The sequence below is a fragment of the Eschscholzia californica genome, unplaced genomic scaffold (assembly GCF_041429995.1).
Source record: "Eschscholzia californica isolate CP2 unplaced genomic scaffold, dmEscCali1.0.p SCAF_5, whole genome shotgun sequence".
Lineage (NCBI taxonomy): Eukaryota > Viridiplantae > Streptophyta > Magnoliopsida > Ranunculales > Papaveraceae > Eschscholzia > Eschscholzia californica.
Genome location: NW_028238472.1, coordinates 877,998 through 890,966, shown reverse-complemented (window position 1 = coordinate 890,966; position 12,969 = coordinate 877,998). Strand labels below are relative to the sequence as shown.

General features: G+C 34.8%; 1 protein-coding gene across 1 annotated transcript; it reads right to left on the bottom strand.

Annotated features, from left to right (window-relative positions):
• Positions 1–5,971: 5,971 nt before the first annotated feature.
• Positions 5,972–7,231, bottom strand: LOC147535969 (uncharacterized). The gene is made up of 2 exons (XM_086644496.1): positions 7,169–7,231; positions 5,972–6,409 (listed from the first exon to the last, which is right to left on the bottom strand). The coding sequence occupies exon 2, from the start codon at positions 6,394–6,396 to the stop codon at positions 6,223–6,225; it is 174 nt and encodes a 57-aa protein (XP_086500622.1). The 5' UTR covers positions 6,397–6,409; positions 7,169–7,231; the 3' UTR covers positions 5,972–6,222.
• Between the last annotated feature and the right edge of the window lie 5,738 nt (positions 7,232–12,969).

Below are 12,969 nucleotides of genomic sequence, written 5' to 3'. Positions count from 1 at the left end.
AATCTAGTTTTACTTTGTTTACACACGCATCTAATAAAATTGCAAATGTAGACTTCTATAAAATGGATCTTGATATCTCTGCACTGCAGAATGAGTGGCAAACCGCTACATCGAAAGGTAATGGACAAAATTGTTAATATGCAATACCTTTATAAAACTCCAAATCAACAGTTGGTAGCCTAAGTGTTTCTAAGGTTTTGACATAAAACCCAAAAATCTTTGGAGGTCTCAGGTTCCAATCCCAGAGAAGGTGGATTCTTTAGTTATTTGATCTGGGATTATTAGGGTGTAAATAATGTAGTTGGCCTTTAGGCCATTGTCTTGTTGGCTTATATGTCCGGTCTTGTTTCAGTATGAGTGGGCAGTTATTGAGCGTATCACATCTTTGATGTATCAATGCCAAATGTAATGACATACGTAGATCGCAGTCACTTCAAAAAAAAAACTTTATAATAAAAAAAGAATTCTCCCACATCTTTGAGCATGATGGGACCATAAGTCCATTAAATGATGTCAAATCTTCCATAATATTTACTTAAATTTATCAATCACCATCAACCCTTGCAAATAGGACACGTGTCACATACTTACTTCCTAACCGTTCATTCTCTTTTACCAAAAAAAACACAGGTTCTTTTTTGACTAAAAAAACAGGTATTATTATGGCTCAATTACCAAAAAAAACCATAAAGTGATTGATTGATAAATAAATTTGTGAATCTAATGGCCAATTGGTGGGGTAGGTGTGCAGGTTACCGTTAAAAAAGGAAGGAGTTTTGGGTCTTTTGACCAATCCATTTTCAATTGGGGGACAATTTTGTAAATTTTAATAATAATTGGATCTTTTTTGTTTCTCGTGTGAAATAAGCATACTTTGGCTTTCGGTTTCAATCTAGGGTTCGGTGTGTGGGAGGTGTGATTTTCGATAAATCTACAAGAACTATTTGCCTTGCAGAAATTAAAAAAAAACTATTTGCATGTTTCGGGGCAACTCCTTCATGCCCTTCAAATTAATATTTTTTAAATTTTAATTATAAATCATTTTGATTAAAACATTTTGTTCTTGTCTTTTGCTTTTCGATTAGATTCTTAATATGAATAATTATGTCATCGACATTTCCGTTTGATTTTGTCTCTTAAAGCATTAGCTAGAAAAAAAACATTTGATGCAATTTAGCATCAAAGAATAATTAAGGTTATAATTGTCCTCATAAATATTTTCTTCAATTTCTATTATATAAAACAGAAGGGAAAACGATGACTGGGACAAACATCCTTTTTTAATAAAGGATATTGTTTAGAAGCCCTTCTCAAAATTTATAGTATAGTCCTATTTCAAATTTACAAAAAATTAAAATAACTTATTTACTAATTTAAACTAACGGGCATAGTTGAAAAAAAGGAAAGAAAAAGAAACCTAAATTCGTCTCATTCCATCTCTCTTTCTCTAAATTAAATTACGGCATATTCTTTTAAATAAGTTATTTACTTATTTAGATAAGAAAAAAAAAAGGAAAAAAATTAAGGCTGGTTTATAGAAATAATGTAAAAGGGAATTTTAGGGCAAGAAGCCTAATTCGTCTCATTTCATCTCTCTCTCTCTCAATTGGTTTGTACATTCCATCTCTCTCTAAATTGGTTTGAGAAGCAGGTTAGTGTGAATTAAAAAGAAATACATTTTTTTTTATTCTGTTAAATTACTTGCATATTTCTACTAAAGATTTTAATCCGAAGCTAGAAAATGTATGTGATTTATGTTGTTCGATTGTCAATTTAGATTTTTTTTTATCCACTAGAACTCTACATTATTAATCTTTTGTAGTTATGGTTTATGTCGTTCAATTGTCAATCTAGAGTTTTTAATCCACCAGAGACTCTAAATTACTAACCTTTTGAAGTTATTTTGCAATAGTTAGTTTTCTCAATGTTGTTCAATATTCTTCCTTATTTTTGTTTATGAAATCCATGCTTCTTTTGTTTTATTGACAGTGTGGCAACCACATCGAAGTGGAAATAAATATCACAAGCATAGCTTCGTCTAAAACCCCTAATTATGTCGTTAAACAGACAAGTAATAGAGGGGCAAGAGATAAACATCAAGTCCAGTGCAAATGCTTGTTGAAGTAGGAACGCTGAAATAAAATAAGTTCTATCTATGCTCATTGCTTCACTGAATTAATGATATATCATTGCCTAAAGATGATCTTCCAAAGTTGAACACTAAGGTCTGATTTGAATTAGGAATTGCATAATTTTATATCAACATGCTTTAAACTTGTGGGTGTATGTTAGGTTAGAAAATTTTGAGCATTATATCTTTTTTCCATTATTTCATTGATAGGTTTCAGGTTACAGTGTGGTTCACAGTGATTTGGATTAGTTTGGGGTAGTCTGATTGATTTGTTCAATCCGGATTATTGTAATCACACCTCCATTATTTGGTCTTCTTTATTCAAACTTAGACTTTATCTCAAATGTCACTTAATCTAACAAAAGATAATTTTGTTACGGTGAGATAAGGTAAGTGGACAAACCATTAAATCTACTTTATACGTTTCTGTCTTTTAGGTTTTTGACGCTCGGAGAATGTGAAGGTTAGAAGAGAAGACCGTGTTGGGGACTGCCCTTAAAGAGAAGAAGAATTGAGCTTTGAGGATTTAAATAGAAGTTGGAGATTTCGAATACTTTTACGGGGATTAAGGGTTTGGATTTCAAATAGGGTTGTAATTGGATACTATCTTATCATTTACTTCCAAAATTTCTACCAATGGCTAAGTTTCGTTCATATACATCCCTCAAAATTCTACTATGCTTGAACTACAAATAAACATACTGTTCTTTGTTTAACTGTTCATCACCTAATATATTTAAAGACACAAAATGTTTTTAGTGCAATATATACCACCGCATAAAATGTTCAAATAATTTTACCGTGCCTTTGGTTAGAAATAAAATAACTAACTTAAGAAAAAAAAAAGAAACAAAATAAATTTCAAGTTAAAAAAGAAAATAAAATCTCTCTCTCTCAATAAAATAATAACTAATTTTGAGAGAAAAGAAAGAAAAAGAATAATACAAAAAATAACAAGGAATAAAGAATCTTTCTCTCTCAATAAAATATAAAATAAACATCCTTATTTAATTATGCATATTGTCTAGAAGCCCTTCTCAAAATTTAAAATATAGTCTTTCGTAGAGATAAAGTTACCTATTTAAAAAACAATAATCCTTTCTTTCTTAGAAATAAAATAACTAATTTAAGAAAAAAAAGAAACAAAATAAATTTCAAGGGTTAAAGAAAAAAATTAAAATCTCTCTCTCTCTCAATAAAATAATAACTAATTTAAGAGAAAAGAAACAAAAAAATAATACCAAAAAATAATAACTAACAAAAATCTCTCTCTCTCAGTAAAATATAAAATAAATTTCGTAACATTTGATTGATATAAGTGTCCGTGCCCTAGGGCACGGGATATACCCTAGTATATATATAAACTCGATAGAATATTTTTCTTTCGTTAAGAAAGAGAAGGAACCAATATTGGGCATACATTACACTTCTAAATAAACTAATTTTAAATACAATTTATTGACCTTTTTATTTCAAATCTGAGGTTATAGATATAGATTTTTTTTTCATGGTTTGGACAAAAAAAATACTTCGTACTAGTTTCTCTCGGAGGTGAGCAGCGGTTGCCTCAAAGTTCGGTCGACAAAAAAAATACCATCTAGGGTCAGACGAAGCAAAATAATCAACAACAGTTTGGCTAAATCATCGTGCGAAGCTGAGACAACCAACTTCATTCGTCTCGGTTTGGTTTGACTCAAAGTTCGGTCGGTTCGGTTTAGGCAGTTTTCAACAACCTAAATCGAAGCCAAGCCAAATCAAGATTTGTTAATCGTTTTTCAGTCCAAGGTCGGTCCTACCACCTATGAGCATCAAAGACATTGGGGCTAAAATATCAGGCAGAGATGAGTTCGCCTCGGTTTGGTTTGACAAAATAAGTTTGGTCGGTTCGGTTTGGGCAGTTTTCAACAACCGAAGTCGAAGCCAAACCAAATCAAGACCGGTTTATGGCTTTCTTCAGTCCAAAGTCGTCGACTGACTTCATTCGCCTCGGTTTGGTTTGACTCAACTAAATTTGGTCAGTTCGGTTTAGGCAGTTTTCAACAACCCAAGTCGAAGCCAACCCAAATAAAGATCGGTCGTGCCACCTATGAGGCCCGAAAATATTGGGGCCCTTAGATAATTTCATTTAACTGTTTTGTAAAAAGTTAGGAGGGATTAGCTTAGGTTGGAAGTGCCAATGATGATAATAAGTTTGGATGTTTTTCTTCATTCACCCTTCAGAAAAAGTGAACAAAAAAGAAGTCACTGTTTTTGAATTTCAAACTCTCAAAAGGTCTTTTCAATAATATAAGTGATTAATTGAGTACTAATCCCTCACTCTTTTGCTTCTTTTGCCTTTTTACACCACTATTTGAATCTTGTCCCTTTCTTAGGGTTTCCTTTCTTTTCCAACTTCCCATTGCTTTGAGAATAACATCACCCAACGGTCACAATCTTTTTCAAGCTGAACAAGAGACAGATTGTGATGTGTCCCGCTTCCATTAATCGAATGTGATGCGTCCTGCTTCCATTAGTCGAGATATTTCTCTCTCCACATAGCGCTTCCATTAGTCCAATGTGATGTGTCCGGTTTTCATTTGTCAGTATATTTTTCTCTCCACATTGCCTGACATCTAGTCGGCCCCAAATTTCGGGCCAAATAACCAATGGTGGCCAATACGTGGACAAACGAATTTCTTAGGTGGACAACTATGATTGGGGTGTAAATATTTATGATTCGAGGAGATCAAATTGAAGGACCTCTTTGAACAACAAAAAAAAAAATTGTAGGACCTAAAACTACGTACACAATTTTTTCTTCTTCATCTTCACCAACTACAATCATGTTCATATTTGTCATGATTCACCCTCTTCATCGTCATTACCACCAACAACACATCTTCTCCTCTGCCTCTCTTCCTTTTTTTTCTTAAGAAAAAACCTAGGATTTCATCACAATTGTCGATCTCAAGAAACCTACAAACATCTGAAATTCTGTAAATTAGGATATCCTCCAACTTCTATTTGTGCAATTTAGGGCGTCCTCCAACTTCCATTTGTGCAATTTAGTGCATCCTATGGAAAACTCAAGAAGTTCAGTATTAGATTCTTATAAATTCCATAAACATCAACCACATCTTACTGTACTTCCAATTTCCAAGTATACTTAAAGGGCAACTTTGAGGTTCAGGTACCACTTTATAACTTGAACTTCATTATGATGGGTCTTCTTCTCGGTCTAGTAAAGCTAGACAAGATGCTTTTACATAACATTCTAGTACTTGTTAGAGATGCTTTTGTGATATCCGAAACATATACGGCTAAGTTTCATCTGCAAATTTAGTCAACAGACAAAGGAGAAGAACTCCTTAGCCGGCGGCATTCACGGGCACAAGAAAACCCTAATTCTTGTATAAACCAAAGAAAGAAGAGAGACATATGAGATGATGTGTTAATGGATGAAGATGAAGAAGGGGTGAAGAAGAACACGAACATGGTGGTAGTTGTCTGAGAAAATGGTGCTTGCTGGTGGTGGTCGGTGACTGTATTGTGTTGCCGTTGGAGATAGTGATTAAGAAGAAAAAAGAAATGGATATTTAGTTTTAGGTTTAGATCCTTCAGTTTAGTTGCCACCAAATATATTTATTTACGCCCAATTTTGTTGTCCACGTAAGAAATATAGTTGTCCGTATATTAGCTACCTAACCAATATACATGGGTGGGTCACACTAACAACTCCAGTTCCATTTACCCACACTGATCGGGTAGTAATATGTGTGTCTCTGCATTACCACAAACAGAGTCCGACTCATGAAAGTGGAGGTTTCTTTGGTCAACGAGGATAAAAACGACAGTTATAAGTGAAAGAACGACTTTTCGACACATTATATTTCTATCCAAAGAGAAAAGGGTTTTGAAACATTTTCAATACTTTAGAGTAATGCCCATTACTAGGGTTATAAAGAATCAAAACATTCTAATATGCATAAAACTACCCAAATGGGTGAATTCCGAATGATCTTTCACAATCTGGAATAAAAGTAAGACTAGTACCCGAATCTACCGACGAACATTGAGAACTCTTTGGAAGATTAGAAGAGAAATGAAAATCCTCATTTCATCTTGGATTCTGTAAACAGAACATGTCGATTCACCCGAGGGTCATACTTTCGAAACTCAAGCTTCTCTGTCATCTTTCGTGGGTTCTTACGTTTCACATAAAAGAATCCAGTTCCAGCAGCAGATACGAGTCTGATGAATATCGAACCACCTTTAGCTTTACCCATCACTAATTATAAACTGTAAAACAGAAACTAGCTATAAGAATATGCAACACGTAAAAAAAACTTCATACGAAAAAAATTTAACTCGAAGAACGGAAAGTAACTCCTACAATTCATTAGCACAGAGTTTAAAGTTAAGAGAGTTCTACTGCATCTCCTTCTTGATGGGTTTGAACGAGGAGATTTCCGTGCGGGCATCTCTTTTAAGTTATTGTTCGAGATCAAGTCTAGCCTTTGATATCTTATTGTTTAAGCAATAGTTGATTCTCAAGCTCTATTAGTGTACATGCCGAAAAGAAGGCAAACGATTTTCATCGAATTGAACTACTTTTGCATAGATATAACCAACGGATTCACATAGGTTAACATCTCTAATGATAATGTAGTAAGATTTGATTCGACAATGTGGTCTCGGCCTCTTGGGTAAGGTTTTCGCTTCCGTTCCTAAATAAAAGGGGAAACAAAAATCAGTGTTCTATGCAAGCAAAATCATGAGAACTAGGATAACACTAAGGGGTTTAGTAGGGAAACCAAGTACATAATGAAGAGCCTGATTTAGTGGATTATGAAGAAATGAACCAAAAATCATCCAAACCATTGAAGAGAACCCTTCAAAACCCTAATCTAAGATGAAAACTAATGGTATATTGAAGTTAGGAATAATGCCAAAATCACTAGATATAGACTTTTAATCAGTTTCAGATCACCATCAAAACCCTAAAATTCATAACATAGATTCAAAAAATCAAACAACTAAATCAAATTAACTTAGTACCTGATTTCTCTCCCTTAGAGTAGAGATTTCCCTCAAAGTAATGGAAACTTCCCTTGCAAATTCTAACTAGGGTTTTATAGCAAAGAATAATAACAGAGCTAGACCCAATATCCAACTTCTTGTTCTGGGGAAATTTTAAAGGCGCCTATATAAGGACTAGTTCTAGAGGGAGCCTTGGGAATTGAACTCAGTTGTTAGTACTTCCTTTTAGGGTTGTTGCCTTCGGTTAGTTGAAGCTATACAAGTATATATTGTATCGAAAAATAATCCGATGTTCTTAGTATGTCTTTCTTCTTATTGGAAAAACCTACGTATCTCTGCAATGGATCTTCATGAATGTGTAGCAACTGGTTATGGTCATAAAATAAACGCGCGAACGGATAAAGACATGTTGAAACCCGTAAACGGTTTGGTTTGTTTATTCGACAACCCGAGCACTCGAGAAAGGAGCGAACTCATAGGAGAAAGAACAAGAGAATATGTACGTAGCAATAATTTAATGTGTATACGTGAGCACGAAATACGCAAATAAAAAAAAAAGTACGATAACGATAATGTCAATGTCGGGTGATCCTTACATTATTAGTTGTGGATTCGGATTTGATCCTATCTCTAAGGTACATAAAGTCATACGAATGGCAAGGGTAGCTATTGAAAATTATTTAGAATATAAAAGTTTTTGTGAGGTCTTTAGCGTTGGTGAGGATAATTTGTGGAGACCGATTAACGATATTATACCGTATAACGTTCATGACGACTATCCTGTCTATGCAAATGGTTCCGTTTTTTGGCTGTCTAGTTTCCACAATATAGAGATAAACCGACTGAATATATTTCTTATAGCATTTGATGTTGGAAAGGAGAAGTTCAGAACAATCCCAATTCCTAATTCTATCGTAGATATATGTGATTTAACAAAGGTAGATGGATGTGCATGTCTTGTAGGAAAAGTACGTGGAGGTGAAGGTTGCAGTACAAATAAAAATACTTTCAAGATGTGGATACTACATGAAGATGATCTTCACGATAATGAGAAAAATAAGAATACTAGTAATTGGATGGAAGAGACAATTCATTTTGAATGGAATCAAGATGACAATGAGATAGAATTAGAGTTTGGTTTGAAGCTATTGAAAGGACATACCTAATGATCATCAAACAAACACAAATAAAGTCAAGGAAATATGAATATCATCTCTACGACCGGAAAAAGTAGACGTCTAAGAGAGTAGGCATCCAATGATCAAGTCACTTCAATCACAAGTTTCGTAGAAAGTCTTTTTCCCGTACAAAGGGGGCCGTAACACTAAATAGTTATATTATTGTAGAATGTTTTATTCTGAAGTCCTTTATGTGATATGTCAAAGTAGTCAAGTATGTTCTTACTTAGGCTACAAAATACAAAAATTTGATTTGTTTATTTATTTTGAAGTCCTTTATGTGATGTCTTTAACAATCGTGAATTTATGGTTTTGCTCATTCTAGCATTGTAATTGTTCGAACATTAAAAAGATAAAAGCAAATCACATTGGCTAGGCCATTGTTGACCGAATAACACAGGCCAAAAATTTGCTTTTAAATTTGGTCCGAAAAAGATTAATATTTCAATATAAGTCTCAAGTCTAATGCCTTTTGCCCTTTGATACCGGGTTTAGGTGTGTCACGTCTGTTACAATAATTAGAGGTGTCAATCGCTACCCTTTTACCCAACACCGGGAACGTTATACCAATTTTGGGTCCTTATTTCATACTAGATAAGTTTTAGTACCCAATGGGTGTGCATGTGTTGCCCAGAAAATACGACGATGGAGGTTGCAATACAAATAAAAACACTTTTTTAAATGTGGATGTTAGTGAAAATAATAATCTCCATGATAAATACTAGTAATTTGATGGAAGAAGAGCAGGGCCGGTCCTGAGATTTTGGAGGCCTGAAGCGAGTTTTAAAAATGGGGCCTATACGCGTTTCACAAGAAAAAAATTTGTACATCAGAACATTTTGTGTTTTCTTTGCACATAATGTGAGATTTAAACATGAAACTTGTGTTCACAATTAATTTGCACTCTGAATTGAATGATTTGGTTGAGTTACTCGTAAATCGGCATGGGTTCGTGGAGAACCCTTGTCGGTCTATGAACGCCCTCACAATTAAGTGGTTCAGCGAATTCAGAATTCGGTGAATCAGTATATTGTTTAGTATTTTTTTAAACCGAAAAAATATATATTAGATAATGATTCTCCAAAAAAAAAATCAATAAGTTTCAACCTTCTTTTTTTGTGTTTAAGGGGATAGTATTGATTGTGGTTTGATTGTGATTGTGGCCCTGGAGGTTTTATAATGGTGGTAGTTGTGGTGTTGGAGTTTAGTAATGGTAGTAGTCGTGGTTGTGATGGTGGTGGTAGTGGAGCTACAATGGTAGAGGTTTAGTGATTGTGGTGGTGGTAGTGGAGGTTTAGTAATCGTTGTGGTAGTATAAGTGTCAACCGAAGTAATTTTTTTCTAAATCTACAGTTTAATGGTGGTGGTGATGATAGAGATAGTGGTAGAGGTTTAATAACCGTGGGTGTAGTAGTGGAGGTACAATTTGGAGGTTTAGTAGTTGTGGTGGTGGTAGAAATCAACTAAAGTAGAAAAGAAAAATTAATAAGAAAAAAATTGCTTATGCTTGAGATCGAACATGGGTTGTTTGGACTGCTTAAAATTTTTTCTACCAGTTGAGCTGATGTTAATTTCTTGTCAAGTTTGATCATTGTTTGTATAAAGATACAAAAAATCGGGGCCCCTTCGATTCTTAATTTTTTACCTTTCGTGAGGCCCTTTGGCCCTGGGGGCCCGAAGCGAGGCTTTGCTCGCTTGCCCCTCAGGGCCGGCCCTGTGGAAGAGACTATTCATTTTGAATGAAACAAAGATGAAAATGAGTTAGAATTAGAGCAACTCCAACGTGGGGCTCGGGCTCCCAATTTTGGGAGCCCCTGAATTTTGGGAGCCCCGGGGCTTAGAGCAACTCCAACGTTGGGCTCCCAAGAGGGGCTCCCAAATCCAAAATATGCACATGTGTGGTGTATGTGTGTGAGGGTTGTGTTTTAAATTTTGGCTCTAATATATTAAATTTCAAATTTTTAAAAAAATGGGGGGGAATTTGAATTTCAAATTTTAAAATTTTGGGGGAATTTGAATTTCGATTTTTTTTACTTTTTGTTCACCTATAAATACAATCACTTATCCATTAAGTTTTCTACATCTTGTTTCTATATTCTCTACATTTTCCTTCTACGTTCTTTCCATCTTCTCTCTCCCTTCAATGGATGATAATTTTGAGTTAACAAATATGATCATTCAACAAGAGTTAGAAGATAGGGAAGAAGATGAATTTTTATTTGGATTGTATCTATCAGAGTTACAGGAAAGGGAAAGGGATCAACGACCACGTTCCCGTCATGTTGGTTCTGTTCCGGGTCATCGTACGATAAATCGTAACAGGAAAGATGGTCATGAACGACTGATGCGTGACTATTTTGTTGAGAATCCAATTTATGATGCTGCTACATTCCGAAATCGATATCGCATGAGTCGTGATTTATTTCTTCACATCCTCAATACGTTGGTTGCTCATAATCACTATTTTGCACAAGAGGCAGACGCCTTCGGCAAAATGGGTTTATCGCCACATCAAAAGATAACTGCGGCTATGAGAATGCTTGCTTATGCGACACCAGCAGATGCAATTGACGAATACCTTCGACTTGGAAAGACGACTACAATCGATTCACTACGACAATTTGTATCAACGATCGTCAATGTGTTTGGTCCTCGTTACTTAAGGTCTCCTAATGAATCTGATATTTGTAGGCTTTTAACACTTGGTGAAAAACAAGGATTTCCTGGAATGCTCGGTAGTATAGATTGTATGCATTGGCGATGGAAAAATTGTCCGACCTCATGGCACAGACAGTATACTGGCCATTGCCATAATCCAACAGTCATACTAGAAGCTGTTGCATCGTCGGATCTTTGGATTTGGCATGCATTTTTTGGGTTGCCTGGATCATTGAATGACATCAATGTGTTGGAGCGTTCTCCGGTGTTCGATGCAATTGCCACAGGTAAGGCTCCAACTGTTAATTTTGAGATTAATGGTAAGCATTATGATACGGGTTATTATCTCGCTGATGGGATATATCCACAATGGGGTTGTTTTGTTAAAAGCATACAAAATCCGTTAACTCCACAAGAACAATATTTTACGAGACGTCAAGAATCGGTAAGAAAAGATGTTGAACGAGCCTTTGGTGTATTGCAAGCTCGATTTGCTATCATCCGAGAACCGACACGTCTTTGGGATGTAGAAACACTAGGTGATATCATGAAGGCATGTATTATATTGCATAACATGATAATCGAAGATGAAGGACCTAATGCGACTAATGATTTTGACGGAAGTATTCCAGAAGAAGTGGTTGTTGGGGGAAATGAAGAAATGTTTAATCGTCTTCGTCGAGTGACAAGCAAAGATTTGCATACACGATTAAGGGCAAATCTTGTACAACACGTGTGGAATACTAAAGATCGCAACGACTAAACGGAACTATTTCCGTTATTATGTATTTCGATTATGTGTTTGTAGGGAGTTATTATGTATTTCGATTATGTGTTAATAGGGAGTTATTATGTATTTCGATTATGTGTTTGTAGGGAGTTATTATGTATTTCGATTATGTATTTGGTTTTCAATCAATGAAGTGCTATTTAAAAAAAATACATAAATTCCGGGTTTAATAAAAAACAACTAAAATTCATACATAACCAAAACAACTAAAATTCAAACATAATCAAAACAAAAAACAAAGTCATACATAATCAAATCAACTAAAATTCATAGATTTTTCTTTTGCCAATTCGAGATCAACATCCTATGAAGAGCAAGTTGTTCGGGAGTCATGTTCGAAGTATCTTTGCCCACCAAGTCTATCCCCATTTGCCACACTTTAGCGTTTACTTTTTTTTCCTCAATGGCTAATTCTTTTTCTTTCATTTCTAATTGTTTGTTTTGAAGTAGTCGATTTTCTTTTTGCGAAATAATGGCTTCATTGATAAGTATATCTCTACTATCTTGTTTCTCCATTTTCTCTTTCCAAAATTCAAGCACCGCGGAAATTTCACTACCTTTGGATTTATCTTTAGCCTCCTTGCTTGCTTTTCTTCCAAGTGGTCTTTGTTGGGTTATTGAGGGAGATCCTTCGTCTTGGTCAAAAGAATTTTTTCTTTTGTGTGACGAAGATTGAGATAAATTTAATGACCATTTGGGATGGTCTTTCAAAATTGTATAACAATGTTCGAACTTAAAATCTTTGTTGCCGTTTTGTTTAAACATCGCCTTTGCGAATTTTATCTACAAAAATAAAATTTTAAAATTTCAAATATGTGTCAAAAATAAATCATAATGTTGTCAAAATGTAAAATAAGAGTAATTACCCGATCATTATCATTTTCTCCGCTTTTTGGGTTCCTTTGCAACAATGCCAAATACCCACAAAACTTCGCGCATTGCTTGTTAATTTCGCCCCAACGACATTTAAGACCTTTTGGTACACGATTTTGATTTGTACGTTCGTTGAAGTGTTCGGTAATTTTGCTCCAAAAAGTACCCCCTCTTTGATCATTACCAATAATCGCATCGGTGGCAATATGCAAATAAGCATGAACGAGCACATTATCATCATCATTAGTATAACGCTTACTAGAAACCGACGACATTGGTGTTTCATTACAATCAAGACTTTCTTCGACCCTTTCTTCGAT

Bases quoted from the DNA above. Each gene is read 5' to 3' on its own strand.
- LOC147535969 (XM_086644496.1), bottom strand. From the start codon at position 6,396: ATGGGTAAAGCTAAAGGTGGTTCGATATTCATCAGACTCGTATCTGCT.